General features: G+C 47.4%; 1 protein-coding gene across 2 annotated transcripts in view; it reads left to right on the top strand.

The window, feature by feature from the left end:
* Positions 1–19222, top strand: part of OGFOD3 (2-oxoglutarate and iron dependent oxygenase domain containing 3) — a 109362-nt gene that overhangs the window by 44979 nt on the left and 45161 nt on the right. For both annotated transcript variants that reach the window (XM_073682499.1, XM_073682500.1), the window contains exons 4-7: positions 3581–3623; positions 12994–13058; positions 15867–15923; positions 16636–16789. In XM_073682499.1, the coding sequence (XP_073538600.1) occupies positions 3581–3623; positions 12994–13058; positions 15867–15923; positions 16636–16789 (319 nt within the window). The remainder of the gene's footprint in view (positions 1–3580; positions 3624–12993; positions 13059–15866; positions 15924–16635; positions 16790–19222) is intronic.

Genomic DNA, 19222 nt, shown 5'->3' on the forward strand with positions numbered 1-19222 from the left:
GGGGGAAACGTGTACTGTGCTGTGACAGATCACACTTCTCTTGTATCTTATAGACAAGTCTGGGTTTGGTGAATGACAGGAGAACGTTCCTCCCCTGACTGCTGTACAGTTTGGTGGAGGAGGATAATACTATGGGCTTGTGTTCCAATGTTCAGCTCCTGTAGTGTAATGTGGAGGGGGCACATACTTTTCTCCAATATAATGCAATCTATATGGTACAACGTTGGCCGCTCTAATATCACGGAGGAAAGAGATTAAAAATTAGTTTTAATAATACAGATTTTCCAGCCGATTCGGCAGGACTGCACCAAATTACAGACGTAGATCTAGATCACCCAGCGGGGGGCGTGCTGCTTATACAGAGCAAATATACCACAAGGTGTGAGGGGACCTGAGCGGGAGGGGATGGCTGCTCACAGACACTGCGCTCCTCTCTCCCTCTGCATATTGCTCCTCTTTACATTACATTCCCTCATTTAGTCACGGGGTCACCCAGGCTTCGTAGCCCCAATATTGGGAGGGGGACAAATCTTAAAGGATTTCCCCACCTAAATTGTAATATAGAGAGGGAAAAGTTGCGCTTACTCCCTGCATAGTATTCTTGCCTCTTCTCTCATCAGTGACAATCCTGCCTGAAAATGAAAATTTAAAGGGGTTCTCCAACACTTTGATATTAATGACCAATCTTCAGTATCAGATCAGTAGGGGGTCTGACATCTGGTAACCCCACCGATCAGCTGATATCAGCTCCAACGACAGTCATCAATATCAAAGTAGTGAAGAACCCCTTTAAAGGGGTTTATTCCTCGGAAACAGCAAATTATCATCTATATACAGGATGGATGATAAATGTTTAGGATCCCAGCTAATCATTGTGATCGGGATGTTAGTGAGCATGTGCGACCACCTCTCCAATAGACAGTGTATGGGGCAGTGGTAGCACATGCTCAGTTCACACAGGGGACTTAGGATCGGTGGAGGTCCCAGCGGTCATACATTTATTATCTGTCCTGTGGATAGGCACCCCTGCAATTCTGTCAGATAATACTCAGTTTCTTACTGAAAATGATTGCAATCACAAATTCTTTGGTATTATTATCTTCATTTAATTTGTCTTCAATGAAAAAACACAAAGAATTGTCCTAAAGCCAAATTGGATATAATTCCACACCAAACCTAAAAAAGGGGGTGGACAAAAGTATTGACACTATTTGAAAAATCATGTGATGCTTTTCTAATTCGTGTAATTAACAGCACCTGTAACTTACCTGTGGCACCTAACAGGTGTTGGCAAGAACTAAATCACACTTGCAGCCAGTTAACATGGATTAAAGTTGACTCAACCTCTGTCCTGTGTCCTTGTGTGTACCACATTGAGCATGGAGAAAAGAAAGAAGACCAAAGAACTGTCTGAGGACTTGAGAAACCAAATTGTGAGGAAGCATGAGCAATCTCAAGGCTACAAGTCCATCTCCAAATACCTGAATGTTCCTGTGTCTTCCGTGCGCAGTGTCATCAAGAAGTTTAAAGCCCATGGCATTGTGGCCAACCTCCCTAGATGTGGACGGAAAAGAAAAATTGACGAGAGATTTCAACGCAAGATTGTGCGGATGGTGGATGAAGAACCTCGACTAACATCCAAACAAGTTCAAGCTGCCCTGCAGTCCGAGGGTACAACGGTGTCAACCCATACTATCCGTCAGCGTCTGAATGAAAAGGGACTGTATGGTAGGATACCCAGGAAGACCCCACTTCTTACCCCGAGACATAAAAAAGCCAGGCTGTAGTTTGCCAAAACTTACCTGAGAAAGCCTAAAACGTTTTGGAAGAATGTTCTCCGGTCAGATGAGACAAAAGTAGAGCTTTTTGGTAAAAAGCATCAACATAGAGTATACAGGAAAAAAAAAGAGGCATTCAAAGAAAAGAACACGGTCCCTACAGTCAAACATGGTGGAGGTTCCCTGATGTTTTGGGGTTGCTTTGCTGCCTCTAGCACTGGACTGCTTGACCGTGTGCATGGCATTATGAAGTCTGAAGACTACCAACAAATTTTGCAGCATAATGTAGGGCCCAGTGTGAGAAAGCTGGGTCTCCCTCAGAGGTCATGGGTCTTCCAGCAGGACAATGACCCAAAACACACTTCCAAAAGCACTATAAAATGGTTTGAGAGAAAGCACTGGAGACTTCTAAGGTGGCCAGCAATGAGTCCAGACCTGAATCCCATAGAACACCTGTGGAGAGATATCATAGAATCATAGAATGGTAGAGTTGGAAGGGACCTCCTGGGTCATCTGGTCCAACCCCCTGCTCAAAGCAGGATTCACTAGATCATCTCAGACAGATGTCTGTCCAGCCTCTGTTTGAAGACGTCCATTGAAGGGGAACTCACCACCTTCAAATATCAGGGACCTGGAGCAGTTTGCCAAAGAAGAATGGTCTACAATTCCAGCAGAGCATTGTAAGAAACTCATTGATGGTTACCGGAAGCGGTTGTTCGCAGTTATTTTGGCTAAAGGTTGTGCAACCAAGAATTAGGCTGAGGGTGCCAATACTTTTGTCTGGCCCTTTTTTGGAGTTTTGTGTGAAATGATCAATGATTTGATTTTTGCTTCATTCTCTTTTGTGTTTTTTCCTTGCAAGCAAATTAAATGAAGATAATAATACCAAAGAATTTGTGATTGAAATCATTTTCAGGAAGAAACTGAGTATTATCTGACAGAATTGCAGGGGTGCCAATACTTTTGGCCACCACTGTATGTGTTGTCATGGGACAACCCCAATATGACCGTTCTCCCCATAGTGAAATTATGAACGCTCAAGCATTATTGTGTGGGGATCAGGGGAGATAGTTGTTGGCCAAAGCCTGAATCAGCTGAGCTGTATGCATATCTGGAGCCTTGACAGCCGAAAATGGGAGAAAACGGAGAAAGCAGCTAGAACATTTCCCATCTCAGTCTGCATTATTAATCAGATTTTTCCTTAATTTAAAAAAAAAAAAAAAAATGGCAGCCCCTTATAGTGAGTTTTGTCTGGTATTGCGACTCAGCTGGATTGAAGTGAATGTATCTGAGCTGTAATACCACGTACAGCCTGTGGACCAGTGTGGCGCTGTAGAATGCAAAAATCTGATAATCAGACTTAGACAAGGAAATGCTCCTTTTTTCCGCTCTAGTAGAATAATTTAGCATGTGCCGTGCTCATAACGTTGATGAAGACGCTTGAATGACAACTTAATCTAAAGGAGACTCCATTAAAATCAATAAATCCGGCTTCTGATCTGTCACCGGGAGCCGCCGGCTTCTGTTTCCAGTTATGGATGAAGACATCTGGGAAATAGTTTCCAACCTTCTGTTTCTTTAAGCCTGAAAGATCAGGACCCTGTATGTAGATTGAAGCCTGAGCTCTGAGACCCCCCATTCTCCTGGCCGGCACCCCACCCTCCCACTTCACAGCTCCTAGTATAACCTTACACCCCAGCTCCTGGTATATACACACAGGCTCGCACGGCAGCAGCACACCACGGCCCGCCAGCGTCTGCTTCTCCTTCTCATATCATTACGGCCTCTGTGTTTTCTTACAGGATCGCCGAGGTGGGATTGTCCCTCGGAGGCTCTGACGGAGGGGTGAGTATTGGATATCAGAGGCTTTTCAGCACTTTTCCCCTCTGGCTGTGAAGCAAGTAATCCATCCTGTGCTTTCATAGCGGAGTGCGAGAGATGGGCCCATCCATCGTAATCCTCGAACAGATATCAATCCTCCAAACCGGTGATGAAAGGGTGACCGTCAGTAAAAATTGATTTTGCTTTTTACCAAAAACAGCGCCATCCTTGTCCAAAGGTTGTATGTAGTATTGCAGCTCTGCGCTATTCACTTAAATGGAGCTGAGCTGCAGTACCAGACATAACCTGTTGATAAGGGTGGTGCTGTGTTTGGAATAAGGCAGATATTTTTTTTTTATTAATCCTGCTCTTTCTATTTGTCGGGTTTCCTTTCATGGTAGTTGATGGTATCGTGCGGCAGAAATTACCTTCCATTTCCATCTGCTATATTGGGAACTGTTGGGTCTTTAGAGTGCCCATTTTAATTCATGACTATGTAGTTGGAGGAGACTTAATCCAGTCCTTTCCATTCAATCCCGACTGACGCGATGCCGAATTCGGGATCGTTGGGATCCCAGCAATCAGATATTTATCCACAACATGTCTTAAGAGAGAACTTCTTTAAGGGGTACTTCTCTTCGGATAATGCCTAGTAAGGGTCCTTTAACAATGAGCTGATCACAAAGAATCCTCATGATGAGACCTCCGGCGATCAGCTCCGATCTGCGAGTAAACCTGGCTGAGTGTTTGATTTCTCTACAGCACAACCGGTGGAGAAATGAGGTACACAGGGTCCATTCAAATCATTGGGTAAAGCAGGAGACAGGACAGGTCCTCCGAGGAGAGAAACAGGTGTGTGAATGGCAGCTGCAGTACCAGACACTGGCCATAGACTACAGTGGCGCTATATCTTGGGGAAAAAAAAAACAGATCCTTTTTTTTTTTTTCTTATACAACCCTTATTCTTTTTTTTGTTCTCCACCCTTCAACATTACAGTCTGACAGTCACATCATACAAGATGAAATCCGCTTCTCCCAGCGTTAGCCTGTGCCTATAGGGTTAATCAGACCGCTGTGAACCTGTCATAACATTTCAGGAATCTCCACCGCAGGAGCTTCTCAGTACAGGTGTCACGATGGGAAGCTTTGACATTGCAGTGACAGCCGCACGGCAGTGGAAATGCCTCATACCAGGAGTCAGGGAAGCTCAGAAATACATGTGGTCCCAACAGTGTTATCATCAGATATCATTTTTTTTATTATTATTGTTTATTTAAAGAGTTAATCTCTTATTTATAAATGAGTATTGTCTTATAGTTCTTGTAAAAACAAGCCATTTTGCAATTTACTGCTTATTCAAATTTGCAGCTGGTCTTGAGTAATTAACACTTTTGTTTACAGCTTGTTGCCTAGGAAACTGACCACCGCTGCTGTCTGACTGGTAAGTACTGTGCTGCAGTTGGCCTGGATTAGGTATTCACTGCGCAATCCAGAGATCCTGGACAGCTTTAAAACCGCTTACAAGCGTAATAAAAGAGAGCTTGTAAGCACTGGCATCTAGAAACGGTGGTTGGTCTCCAAGGCAACGAGGCGTAAACAAAAATAAAGTGTTAATACCTCAAGACTAGCTGAAAATTTTGATAAGTAGAAAATTGCAAAATTGCTTGTTTTTACAAGCACTATCTAACAATGCCCATTCATGAACGTGGGAATAACCCTTTAAAATGAAAAATCCCTTTAAGGGATGAGAGAGGTGACTTCCCCTTTAAGTCATGCATTCCTACACTTTCTCTCCCTGACGTTCAGGACTGTATGTTCTCCAGATCTGGTCTCGGATATTGATCATCAGCTCGGCCGGTATAAATCAGCACTCGTTCCTTTCTGACAATTCTTTAGCGCGCTCCTCTCCCCCATCATCACTATTGACCTGTTCTGCGTCGCCTCATTCATCCATCTGTCAGCTTCCTATTATAGTTTGTTTTTGCTCCCCCTCCCAACATTTTGAAGAAGCTTTTGGAAAGTATGTCCGCAGCGTCTCACAATCTCCTTTTCCAGGATTTGTAAATGGAAACTTTTTTTGTGCAGAGGACAGAGCATGTCTCCATTTTGGCTTGTGCTCGATAACGTGGTCCCTACTGCTCCCTCAGACCCATAGAGCTCAGGTATATCTGCGCCATCCTGTGCCCAATTGTGTTTCCTGTGTTGGTGCACTTTACCTTTAGTTACACACTGTCTGAGGAAGGAGGCCCGGTACGGCATGTGCACAGTCCTGCATTTTAGTGCTTGCCCCTGCCCCAGTCCTTCACTGTTTCTTCTGTCCTTGTATCTATGCTTTTAGCTCCTTTGTTCTTTGATCTATGCCCCCACTTGTCTTTAACTCAATCCCAGTAGCCACCAGGGCTGTGGAGTCGGTAAGCCAAACCTCCGACTCCTCAATTTCCATGACACCATCTCCGACTCCCTCATACATGGCTCATGTTTAAGTGATAAATTTACTGTAACACAGATTCATCTCCGCTAAAAGTCCAGACCCTTAGATCAAGAATAGGACAGACATTTATAGGACATTTCATAACTTTCCCAAATTCTTATGAAAAAATATTCCCCACAAACTGCATTGAACTACTGTGCCCAATTTATTATATATTTTCGGAGTCGGTCCATTTTATACCAACTCTGACTCCATCAAAATAGACACCGACTCTGACTCCACAGCCCTGGTGGCCACCACCCTTCAGTCTAAACCTCTGACCTTCAGTCTCTACCTCTGTCTCCCCTGCCCTTCAGTCTCTACCTCTGTCTCCTCTGCCCTTCAGTCTCTACCTCTGTCTCCTCTGCCCTTCAGTCTCTACCTCTGTCTCCCCTGCCCTTCAGTCTCTACCTCTGTCTCCTCTCTTCAGTCTATACCTCTGTTGCTCCTGCCATTTAGTCTATATCTCTGTCTCCTCTGCCCCTCAGTCTATACCTCTGTCTCCTCTGCTCTTCAGTCTCTACCTCTGTCTCCTCTGCCCTTCGGTCTATACCTCTGTCTCCTCTGCCCTTCGGTCTATACCTCTGTCTCCTCTGCCCTTCGGTCTATACCTCTGTCTCCTCTGACCTTCAGTCTCTACCTCTGTCTCCTCTGCCCTTCAGTCTCTACCTCTGTCTCCTCTGCCCTCCAGTCTCTACCTCTGTCTCCTCTGCCCTTCAGTCTCTACCTCTGTCTCCTCTGCCCTTCAGTCTATGCCTCTGTCTCCTCGTCCCCTTCAGTCTCTACCTCTGTCTCCTCTGCCCTTCAGTCTCTACCTCTGTCTCCTCTGCCCTTCAGTCTCTACCTCTGTCTCCTCTGCCCTTCAGTCTATACCTCTGTCTCCTCTGCTCTTCAGTCTCTACCTCTGTCTCCTCTGCCCTTCAGTCTCTACCTCTGTCTCCTCTGCTCTTCAGTCTCTACCTCTGTCTCCTCTGCTCTTCAGTCTCTACCTCTGTCTCCTCTGCCCTTCAGTCTCTACCTCTGTCTCCTCTGCCCTTCAGTCTCTACCTCTGTCTCCTCTGCTCTTCAGTCTATACCTCTGTCTCCTCTGCTCTTCAGTCTCTACCTCTGTCTCCTCTGCTCTTCAGTCTCTACCTCTGTCTCCTCTGCCCTTCAGTCTCTACCTCTGTCTCCTCTGCCCTTCAGTTTCTACCTCTGTCTCCTCTGCCCTTCAGTCTATACCTCTCTCTCCTCTGCCCTTCAGTCTATACCTCTCTCCTCTGCCCTTCAGTCTCTACCTCTGTCTCCTCTGCCCTTCAGTCTCTACCTCTGTCTCCTCTGCCCTTCAGTCTCTACCTCTGTCTCCTCTGCCCTTCAGTCTATACCTCTGTCTCCTCTGCCCTTCAGTCTCTACCTCTGTCTCCTCTGCCCTTCAGTCTCTACCTCTGTCTCCTCTGCCCTTCAGTCTCTACCTCTGTCTCCTCTGCTCTTCAGTCTCTACCTCTGTCTCCTCTGCTCTTCAGTCTATACCTCTGTCTCCTCGTCCCCTTCAGTCTCTACCTCTGTCTCCTCTGCCGTTCAGTCTCTACCTCTCTCTTCTCTGCCCTTCAGTCTATACCTCTGTCTCCTCGTCCCCTTCAGTCTCTACCTCTGTCTCCTCTGCCCTTCAGTCTCTACCTCTGTCTCCTCTGCCCTTCAGTTTCTACCTCTGTCTCCTCTGCCCTTCAGTCTATACCTCTCTCTCCTCTGCCCTTCAGTCTATACCTCTGTCTCCTCTGCCCTTCAGTCTATACCTCTGTCTCCTCTGCCCCTCAGTCTATACCTCTGTCTCCTCTGCCCTTCAGTTTCTACCTCTGTCTCCTCTGCCCTTCAGTCTATACCTCTCTCTCCTCTGCCCTTCAGTCTCTACCTCTGTCTCCTCTGCCCTTCAGTCTCTACCTCTGTCTCCTCTGCTCTTCAGTCTATACCTCTGTCTCCTCTGCCCTTCAGTCTCTACCTCTGTCTCCTCTGCTCTTCAGTCTCTACCTCTGTCTCCTCTGCTCTTCAGTCTATACCTCTGTCTCCTCGTCCCCTTCAGTGTCTACCTCTGTCTCCTCGTCCCCTTCAGTGTCTACCTCTGTCTCCTCTGCCCTTCAGTCTATACCTCTCTCTTCTCTGCCCTTCAGTCTATACCTCTGTCTCCTCGTCCCCTTCAGTCTCTACCTCTGTCTCCTCTGCCCTTCAGTCTCTACCTCTGTCTCCTCTGCCCTTCAGTTTCTACCTCTCTCTCCTCTGCCCTTCAGTCTATACCTCTCTCTCCTCTGCCCTTCAGTCTATACCTCTGTCTCCTCTGCCCTTCAGTCTATACCTCTGTCTCCTCTGCCCTTCAGTCTATACCTCTGTCTCCTCTGCCCCTCAGTCTATACCTCTGTCTCCTCTGCCCTTCAGTCTCTACCTCTGTCTCCTCTGCCCTTCAGTCTCTACCTCTGTCTCCTCTGCCCTTCAGTCTCTACCTCTGTCTCCTCTGCCCTTCAGTCTCTACCTCTGTCTCCTCTGCCCTTCAGTCTCTACCTCTGTCTCCTCTGCTCTTCAGTCTCTACCTCTGTCTCCTCTGCTCTTCAGTCTCTACCTCTGTCTCCTCGTCCCCTTCAGTCTCTACCTCTGTCTCCTCTGCCGTTCAGTCTCTACCTCTCTCTTCTCTGCCCTTCAGTCTATACCTCTGTCTCCTCGTCCCCTTCAGTCTCTACCTCTGTCTCCTCTGCCCTTCAGTCTCTACCTGTGTCTCCTCTGCCCTTCAGTTTCTACCTCTGTCTCCTCTGCCCTTCAGTCTATACCTCTCTCTCCTCTGCCCTTCAGTCTATACCTCTGTCTCCTCTGCCCTTCAGTCTATACCTCTGTCTCCTCTGCCCCTCAGTCTATACCTCTGTCTCCTCTGCCCTTCAGTTTCTACCTCTGTCTCCTCTGCCCTTCAGTCTATACCTCTCTCTCCTCTGCCCTTCAGTCTCTACCTCTGTCTCCTCTGCCCTTCAGTCTCTACCTCTGTCTCCTCTGCTCTTCAGTCTATACCTCTGTCTCCTCTGCCCTTCAGTCTCTACCTCTGTCTCCTCTGCTCTTCAGTCTCTACCTCTGTCTCCTCTGCTCTTCAGTCTATACCTCTGTCTCCTCGTCCCCTTCAGTGTCTACCTCTGTCTCCTCGTCCCCTTCAGTGTCTACCTCTGTCTCCTCTGCCCTTCAGTCTATACCTCTCTCTTCTCTGCCCTTCAGTCTATACCTCTGTCTCCTCGTCCCCTTCAGTCTCTACCTCTGTCTCCTCTGCCCTTCAGTCTCTACCTCTGTCTCCTCTGCCCTTCAGTTTCTACCTCTCTCTCCTCTGCCCTTCAGTCTATACCTCTCTCTCCTCTGCCCTTCAGTCTATACCTCTGTCTCCTCTGCCCTTCAGTCTATACCTCTGTCTCCTCTGCCCTTCAGTCTATACCTCTGTCTCCTCTGCCCCTCAGTCTATACCTCTGTCTCCTCTGCCCCTCAGTCTATACCTCTGTCTCCTCTGCCCTTCAGTCTCTACCTCTGTCTCCTCTGCCCTTCAGTCTCTACCTCTGTCTCCTCTGCCCTTCAGTCTATACCTCTGTCTCCTCTGCTCTTCAGTCTATACCTCTGTCTCCTCTGCTCTTCAGTCTCTACCTCTGTCTCCTCTGCCCTTCAGTCTCTACCTCTGTCTCCTCTGCCCTTCAGTCTATACCTCTCTCTCCTCTGCCCTTCAGTCTATACCTCTCTCTCCTCTGCCCTTCAGTCTCTACCTCTGTCTCCTCTGCTCTTCAGTCTATACCTCTGTCTCCTCTGCCCTTCAGTCTCTACCTCTGTCTCCTCTGCCCTTCAGTCTCTACCTCTGTCTCCTCTGCTCTTCAGTCTCTACCTCTGTCTCCTCTGCTCTTCAGTCTATACCTCTGTCTCCTCGTCCCCTTCAGTGTCTACCTCTGTCTCCTCTGCCCTTCAGTCTCTACCTCTCTCTTCTCTGCCCTTCAGTCTATACCTCTGTCTCCTCGTCCCCTTCAGTCTATACCTCTGTCTCCTCTGCCCTTCAGTTTCTACCTCTGTCTCCTCTGCCCTTCAGTCTATACCTCTCTCTCCTCTGCCCTTCAGTCTATACCTCTGTCTCCTCTGCCCTTCAGTCTATACCTCTGTCTCCTCTGCCCCTCAGTCTATACCTCTGTCTCCTCTGCCCCTCAGTCTATACCTCTGTCTCCTCTGCCCTTCAGTCTATACCTCTGTCTCCTCTGCCCTTCAGTCTCTACCTCTGTCTCCTCTGCCCTTCAGTTTCTACCTGTCTCCTCTGCCCTTCAGTCTATTCCTCTGTCTCCTCTGCCCTTCAGTCTATACCTCTCTCTCCTCTGCCCTTCAGTCTATACCTCTGTCTCCTCTGCTCTTCAGTCTATACCTCTGTCTCCTCTGCCCTTCAGTCTATACCTCTGTCTCCTCTGCCCTTCAGTCTCTACCTCTGTCTCCTCTGCCCTTCAGTCTATACCTCTGTCTCCTCTGCCCTTCGGTCTCTACCTCTGTCTCCTCTGCTCTTCAGTCTCTACCTCTGTCTCCTCTGCCCTTCAGTCTCTACCTCTGTCTCCTCTGCCCTTCAGTCTCTACCTCTGTCTCCTCTGCCCTTCAGTCTCTACCTCTGTCTCCTCTGCCCTTCAGTCTCTACCTCTGTCTCCTCTGCCCTTCAGTCTCTACCTCTGTCTCCTCTGCTCTTCAGTCTCTACCTCTGTCTCCTCTGCTCTTCAGTCTCTACCTCTGTCTCCTCTGCCCTTCAGTCTCTACCTCTGTCTCCTCTGCCCTTCAGTCTCTACCTCTGTCTCCTCTGCTCTTCAGTCTCTACCTCTGTCTCCTCTGCCCTTCAGTCTCTACCTCTGTCTCCTCTGCCCTTCAGTCTCTACCTCTGTCTCCTCTGCCCTTCAGTCTCTACCTCTGTCTCCTCTGCCCTTCAGTCTCTACCTCTGTCTCCTCTGCCCTTCAGTCTATACCTCTCTCTCCTCTGCCCTTCAGTCTATACCTCTCTCTCCTCTGCCCTTCAGTCTCTACCTCTCTCTCCTCTGCCCTTCAGTCTCTACCTCTGTCTCCTCTGCTCTTCAGTCTCTACCTCTGTCTCCTCTGCCCTTCAGTCTCTACCTCTGTCTCCTCTGCTCTTCAGTCTCTACCTCTGTCTCCTCTGCTCTTCAGTCTCTACCTCTGTCTCCTCTGCTCTTCAGTCTATACCTCTGTCTCCTCGTCCCCTTCAGTGTCTACCTCTGTCTCCTCTGCCCTTCAGTCTCTACCTCTCTCTTCTCTGCCCTTCAGTCTATACCTCTGTCTCCTCGTCCCCTTCAGTCTATACCTCTGTCTCCTCTGCCCTTCAGTTTCTACCTCTGTCTCCTCTGCCCTTCAGTCTATACCTCTCTCTCCTCTGCCCTTCAGTCTATACCTCTGTCTCCTCTGCCCTTCAGTCTATACCTCTGTCTCCTCTGCCCCTCAGTCTATACCTCTGTCTCCTCTGCCCTTCAGTCTATACCTCTGTCTCCTCTGCCCTTCAGTCTCTACCTCTGTCTCCTCTGCCCTTCAGTTTCTACCTGTCTCCTCTGCCCTTCAGTCTATACCTCTGTCTCCTCTGCCCTTCAGTCTATACCTCTGTCTCCTCTGCCCTTCAGTCTATACCTCTCTCTCCTCTGCCCTTCAGTCTATACCTCTGTCTCCTCTGCTCTTCAGTCTATACCTCTGTCTCCTCTGCCCTTCGGTCTATACCTCTGTCTCCTCTGCCCTTCAGTCTATACCTCTGTCTCCTCTGCCCTTCAGTCTCTACCTCTGTCTCCTCTGCCCTTCGGTCTCTACCTCTGTCTCCTCTGCTCTTCAGTCTCTACCTCTGTCTCCTCTGCCCTTCAGTCTCTACCTCTGTCTCCTCTGCCCTTCAGTCTCTACCTCTGTCTCCTCTGCCCTTCAGTCTCTACCTCTGTCTCCTCTGCCCTTCAGTCTCTACCTCTGTCTCCTCTGCCCTTCAGTCTCTACCTCTGTCTCCTCTGCTCTTCAGTCTCTACCTCTGTCTCCTCTGCTCTTCAGTCTCTACCTCTGTCTCCTCTGCCCTTCAGTCTCTACCTCTGTCTCCTCTGCCCTTCAGTCTCTACCTCTGTCTCCTCTGCTCTTCAGTCTATACCTCTGTCTCCTCTGCCCTTCAGTCTCTACCTCTGTCTCCTCTGCCCTTCAGTCTCTACCTCTGTCTCCTCTGCCCTTCAGTCTCTACCTCTGTCTCCTCTGCCCTTCAGTCTATACCTCTGTCTCCTCTGCCCTTCAGTCTCTACCTCTGTCTCCTCTGCCCTTCAGTCTATACCTCTGTCTCCTCTGCCCTTCAGTCTCTACCTCTGTCTCCTCTGCCCTTCAGTCTCTACCTCTGTCTCCTCTGCCCTTCAGTCTATACCTCTGTCTCCTCTGCCCTTCGGTCTCTTCCTCTGTCTCCTCTGACTTTCGGTTAAATGGAATTTATTTAACTATTGCAAGCTTCTGATAATCCAGGACTTTTGGGATATACCAGAGTATTAGAAGTTCTGAAATCTCAGTACATACAGTGTATGGCGGTGCGATCAGACTAAGGACAATTCCATTCAATCCAGCAATGGCTTATTTTGTGTCGTGCTGTATTTCTAGTTTTTTCAGATCACCTAATGGAATTTTCTGTACTTTTCAATCTGCAGTCAATATATATCATTTTTTTCTTACATTTCTTCTATAAACCTGTATTTTACCCGCGACGCGAGATATAATTTTCTGCCTACAGAATGAGACGCTTCACCCCAACTCATATCCAACATGTTAAGTGCGGAAAGTGCGTCTCCTGACCTGAGCAGCTGCCGCAGGGGGCAATCAGGAGGCGCCATTTCCCAGAAGCGTCTGCTGTGACAGCACATGGCGGTCGGTATGTAACATACAGTCTTCTCCCTCTGTTTTTTCCAGGCGTCTATTCTAGACCTGCACTCGGGAGCGCTGTCAATGGGGAAGAATTTTGTAAATATGTATCGGTGAGTCCTCACAGCCGGCATTCATTTTCTGAATTTCTCTCGCCTTTCTTATCTCGCCCACTCCTTTCACATTCCCACCGCCATCTATTGTTACACCGCTACGCCATTCCATTCACAATCTTGGCTTGCTTTCATGTTCCTAACACTCATCCTGCCCTCCGAGTGTTTTCTAACATTCATCATTTACTTGTATCTATTCATCCTTCTATATATCTGTCTAGAATGGATATACAAAGTCTACACATCCCTGTTAAAATGCCTTTATAAGAATCATTTCAGATCTTTTTTTCCCCGTTAGTGTCGCCCATTTTCTGTACAAATCCTTTAAGAAACAAACTGAAATCATTTTGAGAGGAAGAATATAAAAAAAACAAAACTAAACTAAAATAATGGGGTTGCATAAGTGTTAACACCCTTGATGACTCAGGGGCCTGAATGCTGACATTAATTAAAGGGTACTTCAACAAAGTACTAACAAATCAGTATTATTTCAGTGGTATGCATATTTATGCAGCCACATTACAAAGTCACTAGGTTGAAAAAAGGTAGGTCCGTCAAGTTCACCCTTTCTCCGCCAGTTACACATTCCTCATCAATAGATTATTTATTAAGCATTATTTTTCCACAGTCTGACTGCTCTAACTGTAAAGAACCCTTTCCAATTTAGCCATTATTTTGATATTAAAAAACAAAAACCTGGGGTGTGTAGACTTTTTATATCCACCATACGTATGTGTGTATATATAAATATGTATACATACGCACGCACAATCATTGCTCAGCATAAATGAGTACACCCCCAACAGATTTGTCAGGAAAACCGTTTAGTTTCCATAGAGAATCAACATTTACTACTTTCCTGTGGGACACCATGCTACAAATGTGGACCATTGATTGTAAACAAGATTTGTTCTTTTGCACACACACCCCAATAAAAATTCCTAACAAATTCATTCAAGACCATGTTGCAAAAATGAGTACACCCCAATGAAAGTTTTAGGAGCAAAGCTAAAGTTTAGACAGCAAAATACTAAATAACAAGAATTCAACCACAGGTAAGTCTGATAGTTCATTACACAGGCGTCCAGCCTGTAAAAGGGTGTTACTTAACAAAGAAAACGCCTTCTCATTTCATGCTGTCAGCAATGGCACCACATGGAAGAGAAATGTCACAAGACACGAGAAAGAAAATAATTTCTTTACACAAGAAAGGTGAAGAATACAAGAAAGTCAGTAAAGCTTTACTTATCAGTCAGATACCGGAGCAAAAGTGTTACAGAAATTTAACAAAGATGGAACTGCAACCATCTCACAGAGACGTCCAGGCGACCACGGAAGTTATCACCTAAACAGGAGCGTCTTCTGATGAGAAGGGTTGAAGGAAATAATTAGCAAAATACTAATTAACAAGAATTCAACCACAGGTAAGTTTAATTATTCATTACACAAGAGTCCAGCAGAGAGGTGACTGTACAAGGGTGTTAGTTAACAAAACCCTTCCCATTTTATGCCGTTAGCAATGGCACCAGATGGAAGAGAAATGTCATAAGACCTGAGAAAAAAAATCATTCTTTACACAAGAAAGGTGATGACTACAAGAAGATCAGTAAAGTTTTACTTATTAGTCAGATACTGGAGCAAAAGTGATACAAAAATGTATCAAAGCTGGAACTGCAGCCATCTCATCTCACAGAGACGTCCAGGTGACCACGGAAGTTATCACCTAAAGAGGAGCGTCTTCTGGTGAGAAGGACTGAAGGAAATAGTCTGCAGTTGGCTAAAGGAGTAGAAAGCCAAACCAGGGCGAGTGTTTCCCGTGACACAATACGATGTACAAGGCAGAGGAATACAGTGCAGTCCCTTAATGTTACATTTATAACCGCTCTGCAGTGATTTATTACCAATTATGCCCCGTAATACCCTGCATGACTGAATATGGCCAAGACACACAAGATAGATTGTGCAGTTCACCTGGAAAATGGCCTGGCGAGCTGCTGAATCTGTCATCTTCTCATTAAAAATTCTCAATATCAACGTCTCCTGCCCGGCCCTCGCCTTACTCTCCTGCCATACATCTTAGGATGACATCGGGGAATGGTAATTCTTAAGAATTCACAAAACTGACCATAACTTTTTTAAGGGCTGCATAAAAAAATAAAAAAAGAGCATGACTACTTTCAAGGAAAAACAGCGCCTCCCCCACTTACAGGTTGTGCCAAGTATTGAAAAAGATGTAGCTGAGCTGCAGTACCACTCACAACCCAAGGTGGCACTGTTTTAAAGAAGAAAGCAATCTGGGAACAATCCAGTGTACTTGTTCCATTTTCAAGATCTCTGCTTTCCTTTCACTGACAGCAGGCAGGGATCTAAAAACAAGGAAAGAATCGAAAAATTTGACTTTAGAAGGAAGTGAAGAAAAAAAATTAAATTCTTTCACAGACTATGGGGGAAATGAGTAATCCGGGTTATCTACACTTAGATTTGCTCTAAATGGAGTAAATGTCCCACTTTTAATATCAGGAGTTACTTTCCTAAAACACGGTTCCAAACCCCCTCTATATATAGATAAGTTACAGGATAAAATTCTGCCAGCCTGCTGCCACCAGCAGGGGGAGCTCCTCCGCTTCTTGCAGACAGTTTTCCTATAGAGTTCTATGTATAACCAGTATGCAGTAAGCTCTTCAGCTCCCTCTAGTGGTGGCTGCAGACAGAACATTGTCATTGTGTGTCCATGCAGGGGGTTTAGCGCTCTGTATCACAGCTCTTTCAGTTCTTTTACCCCACTAATCCCGCTTCTTGTGTTTGCAGGTATTATGGAGACCAGATGAAGGAGATTCTGACTGAGGAGGATTTCCAGCTGTATCGGTAAATTATATATTTCCTTCATGTTAGTAGTACTTAACTGCGTAAAACGGCTGCTTTTTTTCAGAACAGCGCCACACTTATGCCTAGGTTGTGTCAGGTATTGCAGCTATGAAGTGAATGGAGATGAGCTGCAATACCACACACCACCTGCGGTCAGGAGCGGCGCTGTTTTTGGACTACTAATACTACTTAGTTATGATTCTTATACACACAAGTGTCTCCAGTGCTAGTCCTGTGTCATATCCAAGGGGGCGTCATATCAGGAAGCTCGACTGGATGGTCCTGTAGGATGAGACTCCCTGGATAACATTATTAAGTGCAGACTATTAGTATTGACCGACACTAAGTGTCCTCGGAGTAGTCCCACGGGGCAAGCAGGCAGCGGTGTCATCGCTCAGCGCCACTAACGCGCTACAGACTCTTTTCCTCTTTAATTAGGCTGATTAGCGGCCGAGGTTTAGTGCCGTCATCCACATGAGGCAGAGCGCGGGCGGCGGTAATGAGGCCGATCAATCAGGGACACGTTGGCATCTGGATTGGTCTGTGTTAGATAAGCCGCAGCCTGGTGGTACTGTGGTATTGATGTACGCCATTATAGTATACACCCCGATGGGACAAGTAGTTTTATATCCCACTATGATTATTACGGGAGCACATTTCTACATCAGAACCACGTTCCTCATTCGCTCCTCTTGTCGCTGTCTCCTCGCAGTAACGTCAGGCGCAGGATCCAGCAGGAGATCGCCAGGACGTTCCATCTCGATGCCAGCGCTTTACATCTCACCAAACCCACCTTCTTCTCCCGCATGAACAGCTCCGAGGCCAAGACCACCCACGACGAATACTGGCATCCGCACATCGATAAGGTGAGGAGACCCAGCCTGGGGTAACCACTACGGGCAGCCCATACAGTGCCCATAGGGGCCGCCACTGTGCTGCCGAGAGACCGCACTTCTCCCCTTGCCCAATGTCGTCCTGCGCTGGTCACGTGCCAGCCCTCCATTATTCATATCCCTCAGTGGATGGGCCACAGCAGCACAGAGTATCTCAGGAACGCAGTGACTACGCAGAGGGCAATTACCTGATGTCAGGAGGACGGGGCCTCGTGTGTCAGTGTAATGCCTGGAAGTGAAGAAGCGAATGGTGACTAGAAGAGGGCAGGGCCCACCAGCTGTACAGAGTATTTAAGGAAAGGCAGATAAGTAACCTGTACATGTGTGGGCTCCAGGCTCGATAAAGGGAAGAGGGGAATGCGGGAACGTGTAGAGAGCTGGGTACCCCAGCAGCACAGAGTATTTCAGAAGAGGGTTGAATGTGATGGCTCAGTGCCATTATAAGATGAGCTGGTCCTCCAGCAGCACAGAGTATTTCAGAAGAGGGTTGAATGTGATGGCTCAGTGCCATTATAAGATGAGCTGGTTCTCTAGCTATCTATATACCTTTCTGGATACCTTATGGAATGAGCTGCTTTCTCAGTAGCACAAGAGTATTTCAGGAGAGGGTTACACATGGTAGCGCAGTTTCATTATGAGATTAGCTTGTTCCCCAGCAGCACAGAGTATTTCAGGAGTGGGTTATAAGTGATACTGTTATGAGGCGAGCTGGTTCTCCAGCAGCGCAGAGTATTTCAGGAGAGCTTTCTGCATACCTTTCTGGAGGGCAGGGGCTCTATGTGACACCAAGTGTCCTGATGCGAGGAGCAGGGTCTCCCAGTAGAACAGAGTATTTCAGGAGATGGTTATGAGGATAAAGTGCGGCGAGTACAGATGTAGCAGAGCAGCATTTGTCATTGAACTGGGCACAAGTTTACCAGCAGTCCTATGTAACAGATCAGATTTGCTGCTGAGCAGTGTCAGATGCACGGCTCAGCTCTGCTGCATCTTATACAGTGAAGCTGATGAGATTTGATTAGTAGAAATGGATGGAGGGGGCCGTGTATATATGTAGCCCTCCACCCCCGGATCTGCAGCCTCTCCAGTAATAGAGGGCAGAGGTGGCCTCCTGATGGGAACGTCCCGGTGTCAGGCAGTTAATCCCCATTGTCAGTGACCGCAGGTAATGTGACACACAGGACCCCCGCACCCGCAGCACCGAGCAGAGGTGCTGGATGCGACCTGACCCCTCGTCATCCCCGTATTCCCTGCTCCGCGCGGAGAATCTCATCATTCCCGCAGTCTATTGCCGTGTGACACCGCGGCCTGCGGGGGAGGGGAGACATACGATCCCCAATGTATTATACAGGGGGGACATGGCGGATGATGGCTATGAATGTTATGTAGATGTAATTATAGGGCCCATCTCCTCCACTTTCCATCAGACAAGTTCAATTTTAACCTATTCAATCCTGGATCCAGCTTACATCTAGAGGGACTGTGCAATGGTATCCCCCAATATCTCTTATTGTGGGCCTAATCTCTTCTCAAGATGGAAGAAAATCTCACTATAAATCATATCAAACAAACGGAAAGAAAATCTAAAGATCTCAATTTTCACCACTTGATCCATGTAAACTATTGGAGATAAGCGGAGCCAAATAAGTCAGAAAACCACTCATCTCCCGCTAAATTAAACTAATCAGCCATGTTTGGGAGGAAATGGGGGTCCTGGGAATCATGGGCATCCTTACTTCTTAGTAGTGATGTTTCCCGTTAATTTAGGATAGACATATATTAGGGAACTGCCTTTCATGCAATTGTCTAATGCATTTACATTCAGTTATGGTTGTGAACCGTGGAGCTCAGCGTCTCCAGAAATAGACCGGCACAGTGGGGGGCTAGGTCTGACATTATTTTAGATGGAGTAATAGATGGAGTAATAATCCGCAGTGAGGAAAGCGCCCCCAGGACGAAGCTGAGAGATCTCCGCACTCCCACCGGGCCTCGCTCAATAATTAAACACAGACAGGACCCTGCAGGTAATAGAGAGAACGGAGGAGAAGCCGAGGGGAAACATTTTATAAGGATTGGCAATAACACTGCTTGCTGGAGGTTTTAAGGGGGTCTCTGCATCGGGTCATTGGCAGGGCTCCTGGAGGTCGGACCCCCTCCATACTGAGGCGTCTCAGCATTTCCACGTCTGTAGGGTTCTGGACAGGCAGATGTTTAGGTTGGACCCCGCAGGTTCAGTATTTCATCCCTTGTGCTGGGCGGTCGCCACACAACAGCGCCAGCTCTGCTACGTCCGCCTGGTACGCTCTGGTGTGTTAGAGACGCTCCGCTTCCTGCAGAGTCTGGCATCGCCTGGCTCTGACAACGGCATGGAGACACCGCGTTGCCAGCCGACGTCTGACGTTACTGTGG

Source organism: Phyllobates terribilis, unplaced genomic scaffold (assembly GCF_046119375.1).
Source record: "Phyllobates terribilis strain yellow unplaced genomic scaffold, ASM4611937v1 Scaffold_5__5_contigs__length_657084704, whole genome shotgun sequence".
Classification (NCBI taxonomy): domain Eukaryota; kingdom Metazoa; phylum Chordata; class Amphibia; order Anura; family Dendrobatidae; genus Phyllobates; species Phyllobates terribilis.